Below are 26,074 nucleotides of genomic sequence, written 5' to 3'. Positions count from 1 at the left end.
TGTTTATAAATAATTATATATGATGGGAAATAAATTTGAAATTATTTATACAATATTGATGTATACAGTATGTTTTCTATTTCTTTAGAGCTACTTTATTGGTGAACCAAATTAGTTTCTTGATTAATTCTGAAACTGAATCAACAATGAATTGATCTGACTTCACTTGTTTCATTACTGGATGAATCAGTGTTTTTGAACGAATCTCTTGAGTGAATGAATGATTCAATGACTCACTCATAAAGATTCACTTGTGTCATTACAGGATAAATCAGTGTTTTTGAACAAATCTCTTGAGTGAATGATTTAGTGACTCACTCATTGTATGAAGCACTATAGAAATAACTGTGCCTTGCCTGTGTTATTGTTCATAGGTTGACATTAATACTGTCCTGTCCGATGGATCTGAAGAACTTCCCGATGGATGTCCAGACCTGCACGATGCAGCTGGAGAGCTGTGAGTCCTTCAGGAGTCTCTTTATCATCAGTAGTTCATGTTCATGGACTGACGCTATGCTGTTTTTCAGTCGGATACACCATGAACGACCTGATATTTGAGTGGCTTGATAAAGGTCCAGTCCAGGTGGCTGATGGTCTGACTTTACCACAGTTCCTCATCAGAGACGAGAAGGACCTGGGCTACTGCACCAAACACTATAATACAGGTCAGAAGATTTATATACACTATACATATATATTTAAATACATTTACATTGTGCTGCACAATTAATCATTAAAAGATTGTGATATCATGAGAACACTATTGAAAAAGGAAAATATGTTTCAGTGCGGTCGGACCCCACGGGCCAGCCTTCGTGCATCAATGAGCCTTGGCCGCCCATGACCCTGTGGCCGGTTCTCCACTGGTCCTTCCTTGGAGCACTTTTGATAGATACTGACCACTGCAGACCGGGAACAGCCCACAAGAGCTGCAGTTTTGGAGATGCTCTGACCCAGTCGTCTAGCCGTCACAATCTGGCCAAACTCGCTCAAATCCTTACGCTTGCCCATTTCTCCTGCTTCACACACATCAACTCTGAGGACTAAATGTTCACTTGCTGCCTAATATATCCCACCCACTAACAGGAGCAGTGATGAAGAGATCATCAGTGTTATTCATAATGTCGTAATATTAAGTTTATGTACTATAAATCTGATTTATCTCGTATAGGATGCATTTAGTTGAGTTAATAACACACAACGCTTCAATTTACCGGGGATCATTTTCAGTTTCAGCGTCCACAGGAGTTGTTGGCCTTACGTAACTTAGTTGGTAATTTACCTAATGTTTAATTAATAAGATATATATATATATATATATATATATATATATATATATATATATATATATATATATATATATATATATATATATATATATATATATAGTAATAAATCATGTATTGTTCATTCATTGTTGGTTAATGTTAACTAATACTAACAAAATTAAACCTTATTGTAAAGTGTTACCATTTTAAAGCAAGTAAGTTGGACAAAGGAGTGTAAAAATTAATGTTAAAAGTTAATGATCTTACACTGGCTCAAACTAGGCTACTGTACTGTATATGTTTGATTCATGGTGAAGTGTTTGGGATATGGCTTTTAATGGTGAGCCTTTTGGTTTTTGACATTTGGCTCTCAAAGTTGATAAAACTTGGGATTTCTATTTATCAGCCAATATATCGGTTTTCAGCTTTCAAATGTAAAGGATTATCGGTTATCATCTTTTAGAAGTTAAGAATTATCAATTATCAGCTTTCAAATGTAAAGGATTATCAGTTATCAGCTTTCAGAAGTTAAGGATTATTGTTTATCAGTTTTCAGATGTAAAGGATTATCGTTATCGGCTTTCAAATGTAAAGGATTATCGGTTATCAGCTTTCAAATGTAAAGGATTATTGGTTATCAGCTTTCAAATGTAAAGGATTATTGGTTATCATCTTTCAAATGTAAAGGATTATCGGTTATCAGCTTTCAAATGTAAAGGATTATTGGTTATCAGCTTTCAAATGTAAAGGATTATTGGTTATCAGCTTTCAAATGTAAAGGATTATTGGTTATCAGCTTTCAAATGTAAAGGATTATTGGTTATCAGCTTTCAAATGTAAAGGATTATTGGTTATCTGCTTTCAAATGTAAAGGATTATCGGTTATCAGCTTTCAAATGTAAAGGATTATCGGTTATCAGCTTTCACACGTAAAGGATTATCAGTTATCATCTTTCAAATGTAAAGGATTATTGGTTATCTGCTTTCAAATGTAAAGGATTATCGGTTATCATCTTTCAAATGTAAAGGATTATCGATTATCAGCTTTTAAATGTAAAGGATTATCGGTTATCAGCTTTTAAATATAAAGGATTATCGGTTATCAGCTTTCAAATGTAAAGGATTATCGGTTATCATCTTTCAAATGTAAAGGATTATCGGTTATCATCTTTCAAATGTAAAGGATTATCGGTTATCAGCTTTTAAATATAAAGGATTATCGGTTATCAGCTTTCAAATGTAAAGGATTATTGGTTATCTGCTTTCAAATGTAAAGGATTATCGGTTATCATCTTTCAAATGTAAAGGATTATCGGTTATCATCTTTCAAATGTAAAGGATTATCGGTTATCATCTTTTAAATATAAAGGATTATCGGTTATCATCTTTCAAATGTAAAGGATTATCGGTTATCAGCTTTTAAATATAAAGGATTATCGTTATCTGCTTTCAAATGTAAAGGATTATTGGTTATCATTTTTCAGATGTAAAGGATTATTGGTTAACGGCTTTCAAATGTAAAGGATTATCGGTTATCGGCTTTCACACGTAAAGGATTATCGGTTATCATCTTTCAAATGTAAAGGATTATTGGTTATCGGCTTTCAAATGTAAAGGATTATCGGTTATCAGCTTTCAGATATAAAGGATTATTGGTTATCAGCTTTCAAATGTAAAGGATTATCGGTTATCATCTTTCAAATGTAAAGGATTATCGGTTATCAGCTTTCAAATGTAAAGGATTATTGGTTATCGGCTTTCAAATGTAAAGGATTATTGGTTATCAGCTTTCAGATATAAAGGATTATTGGTTATCAGCTTTCAAATGTAAAGGATTATTGGTTAACGGCTTTCAAATGTAAAGGATTATCGGTTATCAGCTTTCAAATGTAAACGATTATCGGTTATCGGCTTTCAAATGTAAAGGATTATCGGTTATCGGCTTTCAAATGTAAAGGATTATCGGTTATCATCTTTCAAATGTAAAGGATTATCGGTTATCAGCTTTTAAATATAAAGGATTATCGGTTATCTGCTTTCAAATGTAAAGGATTATTGGTTATCATTTTTCAGATGTAAAGGATTATTGGTTAACGGCTTTCAAATGTAAAGGATTATCGGTTATCGGCTTTCAAATGTAAAGGATTATTGGTTATCGGCTTTCAAATGTAAAGGATTATCGGTTATCAGCTTTCAAATGTAAAGGATTATTGGTTATCGGCTTTCAAATGTAAAGGATTATTGGTTATCGGCTTTCAAATGTAAAGGATTATTGGTTATCAGCTTTCAGATATAAAGGATTATTGGTTATCAGCTTTCAAATGTAAAGGATTATCGGTTATCATCTTTCAAATGTAAAGGATTATTGGTTATCGGCTTTCAGATGTAAAGGATTATTGGTTATCATTTTTCAAATGTAAAGGATTATTGGTTATCACCTTTCAAATGTAAAGGATTATTGGTTATCGGCTTTCAAATGTAAAGGATTATTGGTTATCAGCTTTCAGATATAAAGGATTATTGGTTATCAGCTTTCAAATGTAAAGGATTATCGGTTATCAGCTTTCAAATGTAAAGGATTATCGGTTATCGATTTTCAAATGTAAAGGATTATTGGTTATCGGCTTTCAAATGTAAAGAATTATCGATTATCGGCTTTCAAATATAAAGAATTATCGATTATCGACTTTCAAATGTAAAGGACTATCGGTTATCGACTTTCAAATGTTAAGGATTATTGGTTATCGACTTTCAAATGTAAAGGATTATCGGTTATCAGCTTTCAAATGTAAAGGATTATCAGTTATCGGCTTTCAAATGTAAAGGATTATCGGTTATCAGCTTTCAAATGTAAAGGATTATCGGTTATCGGCTTTCAAATGTAAAGGTTTATCGGTTATCAGCTTTCAAATGTAAAGGATTATCGGTTATCGGCTTTCAAATGTAAAGGATTATCGGTTATCGGCTTTCAAATGTAAAGGATTATTGATTATCGGCTTTCAAATGTAAAGGATTATCGGTTATCGGCTTTCAAATGTAAAGGATTATTGATTATCGGCTTTCAAATGTAAAGGATTATCGGTTATCGGCTTTCAAATGTAAAGGATTATTGATTATCGGCTTTCAAATGTAAAGGATTATCGGTTATCGATTTTCAAATGTATATGATTATTGGTTATCGGCTTTCAAATGTAAAGAATTATCGATTATCGGCTTTCAAATATAAAGGATTATCGATTATCGACTTTCAAATGTAAAGGACTATCGGTTATCGACTTTCAAATGTTAAGGATTATTGATTATCGGCTTTCAAATATAAATGATTATCAGTTATCCGCTTTCAAATGTAAAGAATTATCGGTATCGGCCATGTTCATATCAGAGCATCCCTAGTGTTTATAATCAATGATGTCTGGATAATCAAGTAAAGCCCAGTTGAATTTTTACTAACAATATCAAAGTTATTCTTGCATTGATAAAATCAGGTCAGATTTAAAGACACTGAAGTTCGAGTTTTGCGTAAATTTTTTAAAATTAAAACCACCATCAATCCCTTACCATCTCCATTCTGCTACATTAACGCCCACATTTCACAATGCAATCAAACCTGATGTTTCCCTTATTGTGTTGTCTGGTGTTCAGGGAAGTTCACGTGCATCGAGGTGAAGTTCCACCTGGAGAGGCAGATGGGATATTACCTGATCCAGATGTACATCCCCAGCCTCCTTATCGTCATCCTCTCCTGGGTCTCCTTCTGGATCAACATGGACGCTGCTCCGGCTCGGGTCGCGCTCGGCATCACCACCGTCCTCACCATGACGACGCAGAGCTCGGGGTCACGAGCATCGCTGCCAAAGGTCAGGCCTGTTACTCACGTCACAACATTCGGATCATTTTACTGTAAGGGTTCTGTCCTATCCGTATATCGAGTGAATCGCTTCTCAAACAAGAACAAATGTAGGGGTGGGGCTTGATTGTGTCTGTGGGGAAGTGATTGGAGGGTTGTGGTTTGCTATTGGTGGATCTCATGTGAGTGACAGGTGGCCCCGCCCTCGTTATCAGAAAAGAGAATAAAGGCTAATAAATTATATTGCTCACTGTTAGTTCATGTTAACTAATGGATTAATGACGTTAACAAATGAGACCTTGTTGTAAAGCGTTAACCTTAATTAAACATTTTTAGTGTTAGAATATTAAGGGAGAAAAATCAAAAAACAAATCTCTGCATGATAAATCAATAATGAATTGTAAAAATTATTAGGCAATGCAGAGTTAGAAAATAAATTTGATTATTATTGATTTTATTCACATTCACAATGGCCCTCATATATCAAAAGTGCGTACACCAAATTTCCAGCGTACACCCAAACCCACAGTGACTTTGAGATTTATCAATATGGACGTTGGCGTACGGCACGCTCCAATCCTACGCCAGCTCAGGAGGCGGTGTACTCACACACACACACACACACACACACACACACACACACACACACACGCTCCAATCTTACGCCAGCTCAGGAGGTGGTGTACGTACGTTTGAGTTAGTACGAAAATGCACAGAAAAACAATTCCTAACACCACAAAACGCACTCACAAAGATATGCTATATTATGACCTGCTGTAAAAATAACAACAACAACATAGTAATTATAACTTCAGTGTTTATTTTTGTGCAACGTATTCAATGTTTAATTTGTGTGACTATAGGCTACAAAAGCATTTGAGGCATGTATTCCTCCAGTTGCGAGCCTGCCCGGCAGCTGCGCACAGACTGGGACTGAATAATTCAGACTGAAAAAAATTATACAAATTACATTCTTCTTCTTTTAAATAATAATAATAATAAAATAAATAATAACAGCATTCTTCTTCTAAATAACAATAATCGTCATTAATAATAAAAATCATAATAATAAAAAGAATCTTACAAATTGTCATGCAATTATTAATGTGAATGGTAGGCTACTCCACATCACATCATCATCATCATCATCATCATCACTATCGTACACCCCAATACATGTGCCGTGATCCGAAATTAAATGCTAATTGTTTCAAACATGTTCTGTAAAATAATACATTGTGATGGTAATTTTTCATCCAAACAGCTATTTAAACTGCTGGAGTGCTCTTCTCAACCTCCACACTATTAACAGTACTCGTTATTTAGGTCCATATATTGTTTTTGTGGGCGCCTTTAATCCCACTCTTTAAACTAGTCCACTAGTCAGAGCACTGATCAGGGAGTCAGCCTGTTGACTTATGTCCTAATCCGTGCCCTGACTAGTGCACTAAGATGATTGAGCGCGCCCGATCTCCACGTCGGAGAAGTTTCGCTTCTTTGCCGTCTTCCGTGTGCCCATGGCGTAAAATGAGGGCGTGGGGGGGCGGAGCCTTGAATATATAGGGGCGTGTTATTCTAATGGCGATCGTTTTCAGCTGCCGCATTTATCAAGGGCAGGTATTGCGTACACCTGGATTGCAGAGGTGTGCACAGCTTCATAAATCAGGCGGTGAGAGGAGTGTAAGCTTAGGCCCCGTCCACACGAAGCCAGCGCTTTCCCAATCCTCGTTTCATGAAATATCTGCGTCCACACAAGATTACCGAAACTGACTAAAAACGATGTAGTTTGCATGCCAGGCCAGTGTGTGGCGCTGTAATTCTGCCACAGAAATACACTAAAAACGGAGAAGAAGAGTTGTGGCTAGAAGCAAGGGGGTAATCTAGCGCTCGGAAAGCGTTCCCCCCATAGGGGCGGCCATTGCTAACCAAGCCATCACCTGCTGTTAGCATCCCATTGACTCCCATTCATTTTTGCGTCACTTTGACAGTGAATAACTTTACATCAGAGGCGTTTAAAGACTCCATTTGTCCATTGTTTATTTATAAAGAAACACGACAATGTATAAAAGGCTCCATTACCTTGTATCTTACACTATCGCCCCGTAGAAGCTGTTTTTGTAAAAGTAGGCTAACGATTGCGTCATAACCAACGCGACTCTGTCGCACAGTTGAGAAATTACCGTATAGACCTGAGGAGACGCTCAGAAGCAATCTTTTACTGTCTATGAGGCAGTCGGGGGGACGAGGAGACATAAAGTCTGATAAAGTCAAGGGAGAAGAATGGGGAGAAGCCCATAGTGAGCCAAAAGCAACGGGAGAAAATATTTAAACAACGTGATTCAGATTTCACTTTCCACAACTACTAGAAGACCTACAGCTGTCCGACAGGAGGCTCACGTCACATCTACGTCCTCGAGCTCAGTCTGAGCCGGCGCAGTTCGCTCCGCCATCAGGAAGTGAGTGCTCCTTACTGACCTCACTTTCCGCCGTTGAAGTCAATGGGAACGCTCTGTCCATTTCTTTTACTGTATATGGCTAGCAGGGGTATAGCAGTGGTCAGAGGTGAGGCAAAATCTCACAATAAAATAACAATAAATACATTTGCTGCTTAACAGATGTGTTTTATTAATGCCTACACCGACCCTAAACATACCCTTACAGTACTGCAGATACGGTCATTAAATGAGGCGATATTGATGAGCGCGTGCCCAGTGCCCGTAGCCGTATCCCTAAACTTTCCCTAAATCCCTAAAAAATTACATTCAATTATCTTAACAAGCAACAATGGATGACAAGGTTCTATAAGTAGAACAATGGTAAGGAAGGGAAGAGAAAAAAAGAAAAAAAGAAAAAGAAATAAATTACAGAGGCAATAAGTAAGTTATATCATTTCTAACAAGTCATTGTATAGTTCCACAAGTTTGACACTTTTTTTTGTGTTAATTTTATTAAGTGTCTTAATTAAGTAGTTTAAGTCACAAAGTTAATTATTCAATTTGGGTATCAATGATGAAAATTTACATTTATGAATATAGTATTTTGCCATCAAGATACATACATTCCCAATGTACTCTATACTATGATTGCAATGAGAAAAATAACAAATTATATCGCACATGGTAAAATCAATGACAAAACTGGAATTAGAAGCAAGAAATTTTGACAAATCAGACCAGAATTCTTTGATAAAGGGGCATTTGAAGAAAAGATGATCTACTGACTCAGTATTGGAGTTACAAAATTTACAATTCAAATGAACATTACCAAATTTAGAAGTAATCTCATTGGTTGGGTAAATGTTATGTAGAATTTTTAAGTGTATTTCTTTAACTTTATTTGGTATACAAAATTTATAAGGTAATAACCACACCTTTTTCCAATTTATTTTATCAATTAAAGAGTTCCAAAAAAATTTTCCTCTTGGGGTGATTCTTTTTCTTAACTGAAATACATTTCTTATAGATTTATTACTACATTTTGGGTCATGAATGCTCTTGTCTTCAATCAGAAAATTTTGTTCAATTTTAGCTATCTTATCAAAAGCTAAATGACATCTCATTAAATGACCAAGTCCTTTCGGTATAGCTTTAACCACTGTGAGAAATTCTTTATGTACAACAGGAAAATTATGTTTGGACATGAAATCATAATAAGAATAAAGATTCCCTTGAGGATCTAGGATATCACAAAGATAATCAATACCCTTTTCATGCCAATGTTCAAGGAATATCGACTTGTTCTTAACTAAGATGTCCTCATTATCCCTTAGCTTCACTTTATGGGGGGAGAAATTGTGAACAAAACAAAGTTTCCATGCCAGAAGAGCTTGTCCATGAAATTTAGAGAGTTTTATAGGTACTTTAGAAGAAGAGAAGTTACAGGTTAAAAGGAAATTAAGACCTCCAACTTTTTTAAAGATATTGTGAGGGATAAAATACCAGCTTGAGTCTGGAGAATGAACACAATTCTTTACCCATTTCACTTTGAAAGTATTATTAATATCAACCAAATCAAGCATGTCAAAGCCTCCATCAGCCTTTTTACCGCATAAAACCTGTTTTTTCAAATGTTGATGTTTGTTTTTCCAAAAAAAATTGAACATTAAACTATTGATTTGTTTACAAGTATTATTATGGACAAACAGTGAAAGGGATGGATATATGAAGCGAGATAGACCTTCAGCTTTTATTAAGAGAATTCGACCAAGAAGTGATAAATCTCTTTGAAGCCAATTGTTAAATATTAGTTTTGTCTTTTTAACTTTAGGAAGAAAATTCATTTCTTGCCTAAAGGTGATTTTCTTACTTATATAGATGCCAAGATACTTCACACTGTCTTTGATGGGTATATTACAAACAGAGGTTTCAATGTTAGCAAATAAACAAAGAATTTCGCATTTAGGAATGTTAAGTTTTAAGCCAGAAGCTTCTGAAAAGGATGTAATAATTTCAAGGGCTTTTGTTATCTGATTAGTATTTTCTAAAAACAGGGTTGTGTCATCCGCGAGTTGTGAAATTCTAATCTCTCGGTCAAAAATGGACAACCCTTTAATATCCGGATTATTCAAAATATTTAGAGAGAGTAATTCCACAACTAACAGGAATAAAAAGGGTGATGGTCCACAACCCTGTCTAACTCCCCTGTTAATCGGGAATCTTTTAGATGTGTCAAATTGTAAGAGAACTGAACTATTAATATCTTTATATATCATTTTTATCATTTTAATAAACTTTTCACCAAATCCAAACAACTCTAGAGTAGAAAACAAAAAATGATGTTCAATTGTATCGAATGCTTTGTAAAAATCTAGGAACAGTATGATTGCATCTGATTTAATGTGGCGTGCATAATCAATAAGATCCAGAACCAGCCTAATATTGCAGCTTATATGTCTTTTTGACATAAAACCGGTTTGGGTTTCGTTTATTATTTCAGATAAACCGGTTTTTAATCTTTTAGCTAAAACTAATGATAAGATTTTGTAGTCTAAGTTTAATAAAGTTATTGGTCTCCGCAGTTGTCAAGGGAAAGAATGTCTTTACCTGGTTTTGGTATCAAGGTGATGAGCCCTTGTTTCATGGAAGTACATAATTCTTCATTAATAATGCATTCATTGTACGTTTTAAGTAAAGGTCCCTTAATAATTTCCCAAAAGTGTGCATAAAACTCAAGGGTTAGGCCATCTGGGCCAGGAGATTTACCTTTCTTCATAGACTTCATTGCCATTGTAATTTCAACCAAAGAAAGGTCATTCTCACAAATAGTTTTAAACTCATTTGAAATCACTGGAGTGTAGGGTTTGATATTTTGTATAAAAGGTTTTGCATAATTTTCATTATAATTTGAGCTATATAATTTGTTAAAAAAAGAAAATACATAATTATTTATTTGAGAGGGATTTTTATTTATATTGTTATCAATTTCTAGAGCTGCTAAACAATTCCTTTTTATGTTCCTCTTTTCCAACGCAAAAAAATAACTAGTATTTTTCTCTCCCATTTCCAACCATCTGGCTCTAGATCTTATGAACGCACCTTTAGCCAGATCTATATAAAAGTCATCTATTTCATTTCGCAAACTAGATAAATGTGTTTCCTCATCTGTGTTAAGAGTTTCTTTAGATAATAATTTATCGAGCTCATTGAGAATATCTTGACATCTATAGGAATGAGCTTCTTTAAGTTCTTTGCCTCGATACATTGCCAGTTGTCTAACTTTAAATTTAAAAAATTCCCATCGTTGTACATTTCCAATAGATTCATCTTTCAAAATATAGGCAGTATTTTTAACAGATTCTATAAATTTTGCATCTGAGAGCAACTTATTATTAAATTTCCAATAACCCCGAATTTTCCTACCACCCTCAGTATTACCAATTAAAGAGATTGAGATGGATCTATGATCTGATAAGGGTGAATAATCAATCGAAGTATCTGATACAAATTGAATTGCATTAGTCGATAAAAGCCAAAAGTCAATTCTTGATTTGCTTGTAAGTGCATTATTTGTCCATGTATATTCCTTATCATAAGGGTGTAAAAAACGCCAGACGTCAGTAACCTGTAAATTATCACAAAGTAAGTCAAAGATTTTAGACGTATGTTTTTTTGGAGGGAATCTGTCTACCAAGTCATTGGGTGTTTCATTAAAGTCACCTCCTATCAATAAGTAAGCATCTGTGTATTTTCCTTTTAGGTCTGATAAACTCAGACTAAGTTTCTTGAACATAGATACATTTAGAGAATGGCTGTTGTGTCCGTAAACATTGCAAATTATAAAATTTGTATTATCTATATTTAAAATGAGTATTAACCATCTCCCTTCTTCTGAATAAACCGTTTCTACTATATCTCCCTTCAGTTTATTTAAAAGAACAGCGACCCCTGCAGAATGATTGGTTCCATGACAAAGATATATAGAGTCGCCCCATTGCGATTTCCAAAACTTTTGGTCAGTATCACAGGAATGTGTTTCTTGGAACAAAATTATTTGGGCCCCTTTTTGTTTAATGAAAAGAAAAAGTGCCTTCCTTTTATAAGAATCCCTTAAACCTCTGACATTAAGAGAGATACAATTTAACTTCCCAAAATTAAATATTGTCATCCAAGAAGAACTATATAATAAAAAAGAAAATAAAAACAATAAAAATAAAGAATAAAAATAAGACCTCCCAAAACTGGATTTAACTACTTCTTACAATGAAACAACTAGACCCATCGGGATCTTACATGCAACATATCAAACAAGGTTCCAAAGTCCTCAATGTGTTATTAGGGACAATCATCATCAGAGCATCAAGTCTTTATCGATGTGTCCGTTGCGTTTGTTAAACATCAATATTTACCTTTTTACCTTCTATATAAGCAAAAGCTCCGACGAATGATGCTCTTTTACCTTCTTCTCTGGCCTTCTGAACCAAAGGCCAAGCTTTTTCCCGAGCCGCTCTTTCATCAGGGGATAGATCTTCTTTTAAGCGGAGATGGGCTTCCTCCAGGAATTTCGAGCCTTTTGCATCCCTCCATACAATATCACGAAAATGACGCATGCTGAATTGAATGATTATGACTCTCGCTGAATTGCCATCCTTGATTTTTCCAATTCTGTGCACTGAGTCCACCACCTCAGGTAGTTTCTCAGCAATTTTTGGGGAAAGTTTGCTAAGAACCTTAATCGCCAGATCCCGGGTGTTTTCTTGACCTTCCTCCTTCATCCCGTGTAATCTCAGGCCCCATCTTCTTCGATAGCTATTCGCCTCCAGCAATTGAAGTTTGAGTTGTTTGTTTTCTTCTTTTAACTCCACGGTCTTCTTTTCCAATGCAGAAATCCTCTCACTGTGGTTTGCCGAATCTTTGATAAGTTTCTCCACTGAATCATTCAGAAAAGTAATAGCATGTTCTGTGTTTCTCACCGTTGTCTCCATAGATGTAACTTTTTCAAAAATGATTTCACATTTTGCGGAAAGAGATTGAATGGCGGCCATTACCTTGTTGAAATCGGAGTCAGAAGAGTTGATCTTTCCTTTCTTTGACGCTGGGCTTTTAGCTGGGGTGCACGGCAATGGAGTGGCCAAAGTTTTCTCTGGATCTACAGTGTCAGCCAAATCATTAGAAGCTATCAGCATTGCATCATCAGGGTACGGGGCGAAGAGTTGGGATGGCGCGATATTTCCATTTTTCTCCATACTCGCCTCAGAGTGATGTTTCGCTTTTCGTTTGCCCATATGACTGAGTATTCAAAACAGATATAGGCTAATATTGGTCCCTAAGATGTCAGTGTCAAACAAATAAAATAAAATTTAGTTTTCCTAACTTATTGCATGTAAATCACGATGAAGTCTGAGGATTAATAACACAGCACGTCTGCTCAGATCAGCGCCATCTTGGCCCCCCCTCCCTAAACTCTTCACCGTGCCGGACGTAGTGTGATGACATCACCGTTTCAGAAAATATCCGGATTCGCTGTAAACACGAAAACGGAAGATGATCGTTTTCAGATTTATCTGCTTTGGGACCCGATTCCAAACAATATCGGATGCATGCCTAAACGCCGGATCCGTGTGGACGAAACGCTGATACGGTACAAAATGTATACGTATACAGCTAACCGCGTCTCCGTGTGGACGGGGCCTTAATCTTACTCCATAATATCCGCCCGTTTCTACGCAAGATTGATAAATGAGGGCCAATGTGTGTAAGAATGAAACGTGATTTCAAACTCAAAAGAAAAATCATAAATATTCCCTAAAATAACTGCTTTCATTTTAAAAGAAATCAATTCCGGCTATTATCGTCTCCTATCATGAGCAACAAAGCTATAAAAAAGTATGCCGTGCTTCATAATTATGTACTTGTGCCGCCTCTACACACACATGAGCTCCCCATTGTTAACCCGTGGGGTTTAATCTGGAGTCGGCCCACCCTCTCTAACAGCTCCAGCTCTTCTGGGAAGGCTTTCCTCAAGGTTTAGGAGTGTGTTTATGGGGATTTTTGCCCATTCTTCTAGAAGCTCATTTGTGAGGTCAGGCACTGATGTTGGACGAGAAGGCCTGGCTCTCAGTCTCCGCTCTAATTCATCCCAAAGCTGTTCTATCGGGTTGAGCTCAGGACTCTGTGCAGGCCAGTCCAGTTCCTCCACACCAAACTCCTCATCCATGTCTTTATGGAGCGACGCTTTGTGCACTGGAGCGCAGTCATGCTGGGACAGGAAGGGGCCGTCCACAAACTGATCCCACAAAGCTGAGAGCATGAAATTGTCCCACAACACACAACAAAAGCTGAACACAATCATCAGGGATTGGCTTTTCTGTTTCACAAACACATTCTCACTTCAGCTCATCTCGTGTGTCCTTATGTTAATCTGATGCGCTTTATTATTATTATTGGGAAATGAAAGCGCTCATTACTAAACAGCCAATAATCCCATAATCCCTGCTCCTGGTTTAACGCTTCCAATTACTCTATTTTCTCCAGACATACTGAAGTAATCAGCCATTTGCAATAGATATTATAACCAGAATCATAATGAGCATCTGCAATTAATACAATCTGGTGTGTGAGGGAGAATAACGGCTCATGCATGTTCAGGTCCTCTACGGTTTATTCTGGTCGTATTGATTGGTGAATTAAAAAGATTAATATGCTAATACACCACTGCATATTCATCATTAGGGTTAGTAATTCATTTCTGCGATTCGACTGTTTTGTTGATTCGATTTGATTCTGACAAACTCTTGATTTATTTGTGTTTAAAATGTCCATCGGACAACCTGTTATTATTTTGTTATAGTGAAATTAACTTAATTTAAATAATAAATTAAAGTAAACAAAAAACAAGATACATATGTAATTTCACACACACGCACACACGTTAATTGCTATATAAATGTTAATTATTATATAAATACATGATTATATATATATATATACACATACATAAACACACCTTATTTACACACCACACCTAATTAATACACATATATACTTTAATTTTAATGATTAAAAAATTCATAAATATTTTTTAAATATTCATTTTTTTAAAATGTATACATATATAATTTTACATTTAAAAATGCATAAATATTTTTTAAATTAAATACAAACTTTTTGCATATTAATAGAGTGAGTGAGAGAGTGTGTGTGTGTGTGTGTGTGTGTGTGTGTGTTTGTTTTTGTGACATATGAGGACACAAATGTGTATAATGCCATGGGTATGACACAGGTATTACAGGAGAGGGTGAAATATGAGGACATCACCCATGGCCCCACTTTACAAAAGGCTTATAAATCACACAGGAGGAGTTTTTATGAGAAAGTAAAAATGCAGAATGTTTCCTGTGATGGGTAGTGTGTGTGTGTGTGTGTGTGTGTGTGTGTGTGTGTGTGTGATGGGTAGGTTTAGGGGCAGTGCGTGTGTGTGTGTGTGATGGGTAGGTTTAGGGGCAGTGTGTGTGTGTGATGGGTAGGTTTAGGGGCAGTGTGTGTGTGTGATGGGTAGGTTTAGGGGCAGTGTGTGTGTGTGATGGGTAGGTTTAGGGGCAGTGTGTGTGTGTGTGTGTGTGATGGGTAGGTTTAGGGGCAGTGTGTGTGTGTGTGTGTGTGTGTGTGTGTGTGTGTGTGTGTGTGTGTGTGTGTGTGTGTGATGGGTAGGTTTAGGGGCAGTGCGTGTGTGTGTGTGTGATGGGTAGGTTTAGGGGCAGTGTGTGTGTGTGATGGGTAGGTTTAGGGGCAGTGTGTGTGTGTGATGGGTAGGTTTAGGGGCAGTGTGCGTGTGTGATGGGTAGGTTTAGGGGCAGTGTGTGTGTGTGTGTGTGTGTGTGATGGGTAGGTTTAGGGGCAGTGTGTGTGTGTGTGTGTGTGTGTGTGTGTGATGGGTAGGTTTAGGGGCAGTGCGTGTGTGTGTGTGTGATGGGTAGGTTTAGGGGCAGTGTGTGTGTGTGATGGGTAGGTTTAGGGGCAGTGTGTGTGTGTGATGGGTAGGTTTAGGGGCAGTGTGTGTGTGTGATGGGTAGGTTTAGGGGCAGTGTGTGTGTGTGTGTGTGTGATGGGTAGGTTTAGGGGCAGTGTGTGTGTGTGTGTGTGTGTGTGTGTGTGTGTGTGTGTGTGTGTGTGTGTGTGTGTGTGTGTGATGGGTAGGTTTAGGGGCAGTGCGTGTGTGTGTGTGTGATGGGTAGGTTTAGGGGCAGTGTGTGTGTGTGATGGGTAGGTTTAGGGGCAGTGTGTGTGTGTGATGGGTAGGTTTAGGGGCAGTGTGCGTGTGTGATGGGTAGGTTTAGGGGCAGTGTGTGTGTGTGTGTGTGTGATGGGTAGGTTTAGGGGCAGTGTGTGTGTGTGTGTGTGTGTGTGTGTGTGTGTGTGTGTGTGTGTGTGTGTGTGTGTGTGTGTGTGTGTGTGTGTGTGTGTGTGTGTGTGTGTGTGTGTGATGGGTAGGTTTAGGGGCAGTGCGTGTGTGTGTGTGTGATGGGTAGGTTTAGGGGCAGTGTGTGTGTGTGATGGGTAGGTTTAGGGGCAGTGTGTGTGTGTGATGGGTAGGTTTAGGGGCAGTGTGTGTGTGTGTGATGGGTAGGTTTAGGGGCAGTGTGTGTGTGTGTGTGTGTGTGATGGGTAGGTTTAGGGGCAGTGTGTGTGTGTGTGTGTGTGTGTGTGTGTGTGATGGGTAGGTTTAGGGGCAGTGCGTGTGTGTGTGTGTGATGGGTAGGTTTAGGGGCAGTGTGTGTGTGTGATGGGTAGGTTTAGGGGCAGTGTGTGTGTGTGATGGGTAGGTTTAGGGGCAGTGTGTGTGTGTGATGGGTAGGTTTAGGGGCAGTGTGTGTGTGTGTGATGGGTAGGTTTAGGGGCAGTGTGTGTGTGTGTGTGTGTGTGTGTGTGTGTGTGTGTGTGTGTGTGTGTGTGTGTGTGATGGGTAGGTTTAGGGGCAGTGTGTGTGTGTGATGGGTAGGTTTAGGGGCAGTGTGTGTGTGTGATGGGTAGGTTTAGGGGCAGTGTGCGTGTGTGATGGGTAGGTTTAGGGGCAGTGTGTGTGTGTGTGTGTGTGTGTGATGGGTAGGTTTAGGGGCAGTGTGTGTGTGTGTGTGTGTGTGTGTGTGTGATGGGTAGGTTTAGGGGCAGTGCGTGTGTGTGTGTGTGATGGGTAGGTTTAGGGGCAGTGTGTGTGTGTGATGGGTAGGTTTAGGGGCAGTGTGTGTGTGTGATGGGTAGGTTTAGGGGCAGTGTGTGTGTGTGATGGGTAGGTTTAGGGGCAGTGTGTGTGTGTGTGTGTGTGATGGGTAGGTTTAGGGGCAGTGTGTGTGTGTGTGTGTGTGTGTGTGTGTGTGTGTGTGTGTGTGTGTGTGTGTGTGTGTGTGTGATGGGTAGGTTTAGGGGCAGTGCGTGTGTGTGTGTGTGATGGGTAGGTTTAGGGGCAGTGTGTGTGTGTGATGGGTAGGTTTAGGGGCAGTGTGTGTGTGTGATGGGTAGGTTTAGGGGCAGTGTGCGTGTGTGATGGGTAGGTTTAGGGGCAGTGTGTGTGTGTGTGTGTGTGATGGGTAGGTTTAGGGGCAGTGTGTGTGTGTGTGTGTGTGTGTGTGTGTGTGTGTGTGTGTGTGTGTGTGTGTGTGTGATGGGTAGGTTTAGGGGCAGTGCGTGTGTGTGTGTGTGATGGGTAGGTTTAGGGGCAGTGTGTGTGTGTGATGGGTAGGTTTAGGGGCAGTGTGTGTGTGTGATGGGTAGGTTTAGGGGCAGTGTGTGTGTGTGTGATGGGTAGGTTTAGGGGCAGTGTGTGTGTGTGTGTGTGTGTGTGTGATGGGTAGGTTTAGGGGCAGTGTGTGTGTGTGTGTGTGTGTGTGTGTGTGTGATGGGTAGGTTTAGGGGCAGTGCGTGTGTGTGTGTGTGATGGGTAGGTTTAGGGGCAGTGTGTGTGTGTGATGGGTAGGTTTAGGGGCAGTGTGTGTGTGTGATGGGTAGGTTTAGGGGCAGTGTGTGTGTGTGATGGGTAGGTTTAGGGGCAGTGTGTGTGTGTGTGATGGGTAGGTTTAGGGGCAGTGTGTGTGTGTGTGATGGGTAGGTTTAGGGGCAGTGTGTGTGTGTGTGTGTGTGTGTGTGTGTGTGTGTGTGTGTGTGTGTGTGTGTGTGTGTGTGTGTGTGTGTGTGTGTGTGTGTGTGTGTGTGATGGGTAGGTTTAGGGGCAGTGCGTGTGTGTGTGTGTGATGGGTAGGTTTAGGGGCAGTGTGTGTGTGTGATGGGTAGGTTTAGGGGCAGTGTGTGTGTGTGATGGGTAGGTTTAGGGGCAGTGTGCGTGTGTGATGGGTAGGTTTAGGGGCAGTGTGTGTGTGTGTGTGTGTGTGTGATGGGTAGGTTTAGGGGCAGTGTGTGTGTGTGTGTGTGTGTGTGTGTGTGTGATGGGTAGGTTTAGGGGCAGTGCGTGTGTGTGTGTGTGATGGGTAGGTTTAGGGGCAGTGTGTGTGTGTGATGGGTAGGTTTAGGGGCAGTGTGTGTGTGTGATGGGTAGGTTTAGGGGCAGTGTGTGTGTGTGTGTGTGTGATGGGTAGGTTTAGGGGCAGTGTGTGTGTGTGTGTGTGTGTGTGTGTGTGTGTGTGTGTGTGTGTGTGTGATGGGTAGGTTTAGGGGCAGTGCGTGTGTGTGTGTGTGATGGGTAGGTTTAGGGGCAGTGTGTGTGTGTGATGGGTAGGTTTAGGGGCAGTGTGTGTGTGTGATGGGTAGGTTTAGGGGCAGTGTGTGTGTGTGATGGGTAGGTTTAGGGGCAGTGTGTGTGTGTGTGTGTGTGATGGGTAGGTTTAGGGGCAGTGTGTGTGTGTGTGTGTGTGTGTGTGTGTGATGGGTAGGTTTAGGGGCAGTGCGTGTGTGTGTGTGTGATGGGTAGGTTTAGGGGCAGTGTGTGTGTGTGATGGGTAGGTTTAGGGGCAGTGTGTGTGTGTGTGTGTGTGATGGGTAGGTTTAGGGGCAGTGTGTGTGTGTGATGGGTAGGTTTAGGGGCAGTGTGTGTGTGTGTGTGATGGGTAGGTTTAGGGGCAGTGTGTGTGTGTGTGTGTGTGATGGGTAGGTTTAGGGGCAGTGCGTGTGTGTGTGTGTGATGGGTAGGTTTAGGGGCAGTGCGTGTGTGTGTGTGTGATGGGTAGGTTTAGGGGCAGTGCGTGTGTGATGGGTAGGTTTAGGGGCAGTGTGTGTGTGTGTGTGTGTGTGTGTGTGATGGGTAGGTTTAGGGGCAGTGTGTGTGTGATGGGTAGGTTTAGGGGCAGAGTGTGTGTGTGTGTGTGTGTGTGTGTGTGTGTGTGTGTGTGTGTGTGTGTGTGTGTGTGTGATGGGTAGGTTTAGGGGCAGTGTGTGTGTGTGTGTGTGTGTGTGTGTGATGGGTAGGTTTAGGGGCAGTGTGTGTGTGTGTGTGTGATGGGTAGGTTTAGGGGCAGTGCGTGTGTGATGGGTAGGTTTAGGGGCAGTGTGTGTGTGTGTGTGTGTGTGTGTGTGTGTGTGTGTGTGTGTGATGGGTAGGTTTAGGGGCAGTGTGTGTGTGTGTGTGTGTGTGATGGGTAGGTTTAGGGGCAGTGCGTGTGTGTGTGTGATGGGTAGGTTTAGGGGCAGTGTGTGTGTGTGTGTGATGGGTAGGTTTAGGGGCAGTGTGTGTGTGTGTGTGTGTGTGTGTGTGTGTGATGGGTAGGTTTAGGGGCAGTGTGTGTGTGTGTGTGTGATGGGTAGGTTTAGGGGCAGTGTGTGTGTGTGTGTGTGTGTGATGGGTAGGTTTAGGGGCAGTGTGTGTGTGTGTGTGTGTGTGATGGGTAGGTTTAGGGGCAGTGTGTGTGTGTGTGTGTGTGTGATGGGTAGGTTTAGGGGCAGTGTGTGTGTGTGTGTGTGTGTGATGGGTAGGTTTAGGGGCAGTGCGTGTGTGATGGGTAGGTTTAGGGGCAGTGTGTGTGTGTGTGTGTGTGTGTGTGATGGGTAGGTTTAGGGGCAGTGTGTGTGTGATGGGTAGGTTTAGGGGCAGTGTGTGTGTGTGTGTGTGATGGGTAGGTTTAGGGGCAGTGTGTGTGTGTGTGTGTGTGTGTGTGACGGGTAGGTTTAGGGGCAGTGCGTGTGTGATGGGTAGGTTTAGGGGCAGTGTGTGTGTGTGTGTGTGTGTGATGGGTAGGTTTAGGGGCAGTGTGTGTGTGTGTGTGTGTGTGATGGGTAGGTTTAGGGGCAGTGCGTGTGTGTGTGTGATGGGTAGGTTTAGGGGCAGTGTGTGTGTGTGTGATGGGTAGGTTTAGGGGCAGTGTGTGTGTGTGTGTGTGTGTGTGTGTGTGATGGGTAGGTTTAGGGGCAGTGTGTGTGTGTGTGTGTGTGTGTGTGTGTGTGATGGGTAGGTTTAGGGGCAGTGGAGGGGATAGAAAATAAACAAAAACAAACATGTGTGAGTGTGTGTGTGTGTGTGTGTGTAGAGAGTGTATAGAGAGAGAGAGATGAATAAGTGTTTTTGCCTGATGTTGAGCAGGTGTCGTATGTGAAGGCGATTGACATCTGGATGGCGGTGTGTTTGCTGTTCGTGTTCGCCGCCCTGCTGGAGTACGCCGGAGTCAACTTCGTCTCCAGACAACAGAAGGAGTTCCTGCGGCTCAAACGCAGACAAAGACGAAACCAGAAGGTGCAGACACACCTCAACACACACACACACACACGCACGCACGCACACACGCACACACAGACACACACACACGCACGCACGCACGCATGCACACACACACACACAGGTGCAGGTGTGTGACTGTGGGCTAGAGAAGGCACACACACAGGCATACACACACACAATATTTTCATGACATATATGTATAATATATCAAATAAAAATGTTCAGATAATAACAGCTTACTGTAAATCTCAGTCAGTTCCTCACATTAAGCATCATATAATAGTATAATAGTATGTTATGATCAAGTCAAAGGTGATGTTTTAAACTATATTGCTCATTGTTAGAGACGTGAGAAGAATAACCGCAGAGACTTTAGTGTGATTATCGCTCCAGTGAATAATCTGAGCTCCTGAAGGCCTGCAGACTCCACACCTGAGACAAGAGCTTCAGGAGCTCATTAAAGCACAGCTCCTTTACCCGAAGATGCGTTATCAAGACTATCCATTACGCCAATACAGACAGCAGCCATCTTGGAAAACAGACTCGACCAGTCGAGCCACGAACGCTTGTCCAGAATAGGGATGGGTTTCCAAACCTGGTATTAAATCAGCCCCGCTGCTAAATTATGAAAGGCCGCAGTATGGATAAGCTCTGATATGATCCGTTTCTGTAAACAGTAATATTAAACCATGTGTTAGATTTTAAGAGAGAGAGAGAGAGATAGAGAGAGAGAGAGATTTTTTTTTTTTTTTCAACAATTGACAAATTAAACGTTTTTTTCAACAGTACTTAAAGCCCAAAATGAAAGTTTCAATACAAAAAATGTCATTAAGTCTTCCAAACAAAACTTTCAACTTCATAAATAAACGTTTCAATCTAACACAATACATAAAAGCATGAAAAACCGTCTCCCTTTGAAAACAGAAAGGACATGCTGAACTGACTTCAGGATTTAACACGTAATAAAAGAATTAACTGCAATGGCACCGTGGAGAGTTCTCCATTGTATATCACCGACCCCGTTTGGGAAATGGTGGTTTATATAAGCACCTCCATTCAGGTTGTCCATCGTTACTCAGTTTAAGAACAGACCGCCATGGCGTATCAGTTCTATCAAGCATTTTTGTATTAAAAACCATGACACAGGCTCTATACAGCTGAGCTTTTTGCCTTCACTTGACAGGAAATCTAAATACAGGGATTCACAAGATCTTAGTACGAAGTCTGAACTCTCATCAAGCTTAGGCTGGACCACCTAACACGGAAAAGGTGTCACATGCCTGTCCTGTCGTGTGTGCACATGTGGGTTTTGTCATGTCTAGCATGTGCTCCTGTCATTGTCTGATCCCTCCCCCTTGTTATCTGATTAGTGTTGATTTCTCCCACCTGTTCCCTCTTGATTTCTTCCCTTTATAAGCTCCTGGTGTTTGTCAGTCTGTGTTGGATCCTTGTGTCTCGTCATCGTCTCCCGGTTCCCGGTGTGGTATGTCTTCAGTTCATGGTTTTGATTATGTATTTTGCTAGTGATGGCCAAATGAGGCTTCCTGAACCACTGAGGCTTTCCGTCCCATTGCTTCACCAAAAGGTTCATTTACCTGAAGCCTCATGAAACAGTGTGCTCCCTAGTGACACCTGCTGTGCAAAGCAATGCATTGCACACAAATCTATTCATCCTGAGCAACCAAATTATCATACTGTGGGCACACCCTTTTTCTATTGCCTGTGTATGAATAAAGTATTTTACTCTGCTTGTATTAACCTATGTACACACAACCCACACAAACACACAACTTTGTGTTCACCTATTCAGTAGTTCTTTGGGTTAGTGATGAGTGAATGCCCAGAATGATTGTAAATAAATGATTGTGAGTGCAGTGCTTATGGGACTGGAATTGTGGAGCAGCAAACTGCAACAGGGATGGGAAAAGCTTTCCCTAATACAGTCTAGTCTTATAATAATATTAATAATAATAATAGCAATAATATATATATAATAATAACACTAGGCCTACTACTAATATAGGCTATATATATATATATACAGTCTTGTTCAAAATAATAGCAGTACAATGTGACTAACCAGAATAATCAAGGTTTTTAGTATATTTTTTATTGCTACGTGGCAAACAAGTTACCAGTAGGTTCAGTAGATTCTCAGAAAACAAACAAGACCCAGCATTCATGATATGCACGCTCTTAAGGCTGTGCAATTGGGCAATTAGTTGAAAGGGGTGTGTTCAAAAAAATAGCAGTGTCTACCTTTGACTGTACAAACTCAAAACTATTTTGTACAAACATTTTTTTTTCTGGGATTTAGCAATCCTGTGAATCACTAAACTAATATTTAGTTGTATGACCACAGTTTTTTAAAAGGAGTCAACCAACTTGTGGCACCTCTCAGCTGTTATTCCACTCCATGATTCTTTAACAACATTCCACAATTCATTCACATTTCTTGGTTTTGCTTCAGAAACAGCATTTTTGATATCACCCCACAAGTTCTCAATTGGATTAAGGTCTGGAGATTGGGCTGGCCACTCCATAACATTAATTTTGTTGGTTTGGAACCAAGACTTTGCCCGTTTACTAGTGTGTTTTGGGTCATTGTCTTGTTGAAACAACCGTTTCAAGGGCATGTCCTCTTCAGCATAGGGCAACATGACCTCTTCAAGTATTTTAACATATGCAAACTGATCCATGATCCCTGGTATGCGATAAATAGGCCCAACACCATAGTAGGAGAAACATGCCCATATCATGATGCTTGCACCTCCATGCTTCACTGTCTTCACTGTGTACTGTGGCTTGAATTCAGAGTTTGGGGGTCGTCTCACAAACTGCCTGTGGCCCTTGGACCCAAAAAGAACAATTTTACTCTCATCAGTCCACAAAATGTTCCTCCATTTCTCTTTAGGCCAGTTGATGTGTTCTTTGGCAAATTGTAACCTCTTCTGCACATGCCTTTTTTTTAACAGAGGGACTTTGCGGGGGATTCTTGAAAATAGATTAGCTTCACACAGACGTCTTCTAACTGTCACAGTACTTACAGGTAACTCCAGACTGTCTTTGATCATCCTGGAGGTGATCATTGGCTGAGCCTTTGCCATTCTGGTTATTCTTCTATCCATTTTGATGGTTGTCTTCCGTTTTCTTCCACGTCTCTCTGGTTTTGCTCTCCATTTTAAGGCATTGGAGATCATTTTAGCTGAACAGCCTATCATTTTTTGCACCTCTTTATAGGTTTTCCCCTCTCTAATCAACTTTTTAATCAAAGTACGCTGTTCTTCTGAACAATGTCTTGAACGACCCATTTTCCTCAGCTTTCAAATGCATGTTCAACAAGTGTTGGCTTCATCCTTAAATAGGGGCCACCTGATTCACACCTGTTTCTTCACAAAATTGATGACCTCAGTGATTGAATGCCACACTGCTATTTTTTTGAACACACCCCTTTCAACTAATTGCCCAATTGCACAGCCTTAAGAGCGTGCATATCATGAATGCTGGGTCTTGTTTGTTTTCTGAGAATCTACTGAACCTACTGGTAACTTGTTTGCCACGTAGCAATAAAAAATATACTAAAAACCTTGATTATTCTGGTTAGTCACATTGTACTGCTATTATTTTGAACAAGACTGTATATATTACGTAGTATAGGTATTACAACTAGATATAGGGTAATTTACTCTAATAATCTACTGAACTATGTATAATTTACTCTAATAATCTACTAAACTAAGTATAATGTAATATAATACAGCTATGATATATAATGATATCACTACTACATACAACCAACACCTCAACACCAATGCAAATGCCTACTGCAAACCCCACAAGAGGCGCGAGGTTTCGAACCACTTTTGTCCGAAAGCGATACTCCGAATGAAGCAATGACGTATTCAACAGAAAACGAGGCCTCGTTTGTCATCGTCACGTGATTTTCACGGAAACGATACAAGCCTCGAATCGGGGCTTCATCTGGAACGCCCCTTTTTGCTCGACACAAGCTCCGGAGCCTCGCTTCAGATGTCCCATCACTATATTTTGCCCCCTCGTGGGTTTTATTTTCTGTTTATTTTTGTAAATAAATCTTTTATTTCTGCACTTGAGTCCTCGCACCATTTCCTTTGTGTGTTCCCGACCGTAACAAAAGGATCTTGAATATCTGGAGTATTAACCCCTGTGAAAAAACCTCTCAACATGTGTTCTTCATCAACTGTGAAACATGATTTAAGTTTTATCACAAACAGTAAAAAAACGAGAAGATCTAATTCCCAAAAATGTAGAGCAAAAATATATAACTCTCATATTTTGCTTTAAGTAGCCTATATATATATATATAAATACATAAAGCAAAAACTCTTCATTTTGAGTTATTTTTTCCCAAAACAATACTTGTCTATTAAATGTTTCTTAATGTAAGAATTTTCAGATATTCTGACTAGAAACGAGATAAAAATACTAAGTAAGAAAAGCATTTTTTTGCTGTGCTGGTTTCCATGTAAACGGGGAAAACTGGTTATTTCAATAAACCGATATGTGTGTTATCAGCTTACTGATGTGCATGTAAATGCGCTCAATAACACTCCGTCTTTATTTCTGAACACGCAGGAGGACGAGCTACAAGATGGCCGCCTTCACTTCAACAGCGGCGCGGTCAAAAGTGGCCCGCCCGGAGCCATCCCGAAGGACCCGGAGCCCAGCCGGAAGAAGTTTGTGGACCGAGCCAAGCGGATCGACACGATATCCAGAGCCGCGTTCCCACTGGTGTTCCTAATCTTTAACGTCTTCTACTGGATCACATACAAGATCATCAGACACGAGAGCGCCAGGAAAGCCTAATTAAAGCCTAGCTCCTCCCAAAGACTGTGGACAGAAAGGCTCGATTTAACCTGGATATCTGTGCGCGACCGCAGCTTCTTCTGTCGTCGCTGAACGGTTTCATACGAGAGACGCTGTTTTATATGATTGGCTTTTGGATCTTGATTGTTTTCATGAATCTAGTCATCAAACTTCGGTCCCACACACGTTTGTTTTTGTGATATGTGAAGACATTCCATAGGTGTAATGGTTTTTATACTGTACAAACCATATTTTCTATCCCCTTACACTGCCCCTAAACCTACCCATCACACACACACACACACACACACAATTAAGAAATATAATAACACGATAATATAAAATGGTAGAAAACTCAGTAAATATAATAATATTTTATATAATTATATTAATATACACTGAACAAAATTATAAACACAATACTTTTGTTTTTGCCCCCATTTTTCATGAGCTGTGTTATTGAGCACTTCTCTTTTGCCGAGATAATCCGTCCTCCTCACAGGTGTGGCGTATCCAGATGCTGATTAGACAGCAGGATCATTGGAAAAGGATAATTATGGTCGCACTAGATATTTGGATATTACAGATATCATTTTTTTGTGTAGAAAAAGTCTTAGATCTTTGAGTTCAGCTCATGAAAAATACAAAAACAAAAGTTTTGCGTTTATAATTTTGTTCAGTGTGTATGTTTATATATATATATACACATACATAATATTAAATTGTAATATTTATATTTTACAATTTGATAGAAGATTAAAAAAAATAAACAATATCATATTTTTAAATATATATATATATATATATATTTAAAAATATGATATACATTTTAAAAATAATAATAATGTATTTACAGTATATAAAATATATAAATATTTTAAAATGTAATTTATATATATATACACACACACACACACACACACACACACATATATATATATATATATATATATATATATATATATATACACACACATATACATACATAGATCTTATATCAAATTGTAAAATATAAATATATTTA

At 39.5% G+C, this 26,074-nt stretch overlaps 1 protein-coding gene across 1 annotated transcript in view; it reads left to right on the top strand.

Annotated features, from left to right (window-relative positions):
* glra2 (glycine receptor, alpha 2) overlaps window positions 1–25,738 on the top strand; it is a 55,544-nt gene extending 29,806 nt beyond the window's left edge. Inside the window, exons 5-9 of the mRNA XM_067444695.1 lie at window positions 375–457; window positions 528–665; window positions 4,911–5,125; window positions 20,071–20,220; window positions 24,820–25,738. Of these exons, the coding sequence (XP_067300796.1) occupies window positions 375–457; window positions 528–665; window positions 4,911–5,125; window positions 20,071–20,220; window positions 24,820–25,050 (817 nt within the window). The 3' untranslated portion in view covers window positions 25,051–25,738. The remainder of the gene's footprint in view (window positions 1–374; window positions 458–527; window positions 666–4,910; window positions 5,126–20,070; window positions 20,221–24,819) is intronic.
* The last annotated feature ends 336 nt before the right edge of the window (window positions 25,739–26,074 follow it).

Source organism: Pseudorasbora parva, chromosome 5 (genome assembly GCF_024679245.1).
Source record: "Pseudorasbora parva isolate DD20220531a chromosome 5, ASM2467924v1, whole genome shotgun sequence".
Taxonomy (NCBI): Eukaryota; Metazoa; Chordata; class Actinopteri; order Cypriniformes; family Gobionidae; genus Pseudorasbora; species Pseudorasbora parva.
The sequence above is the reverse complement of the archived record's forward strand: the minus strand, read 5'-3'. Positions and strand labels throughout refer to the sequence as shown.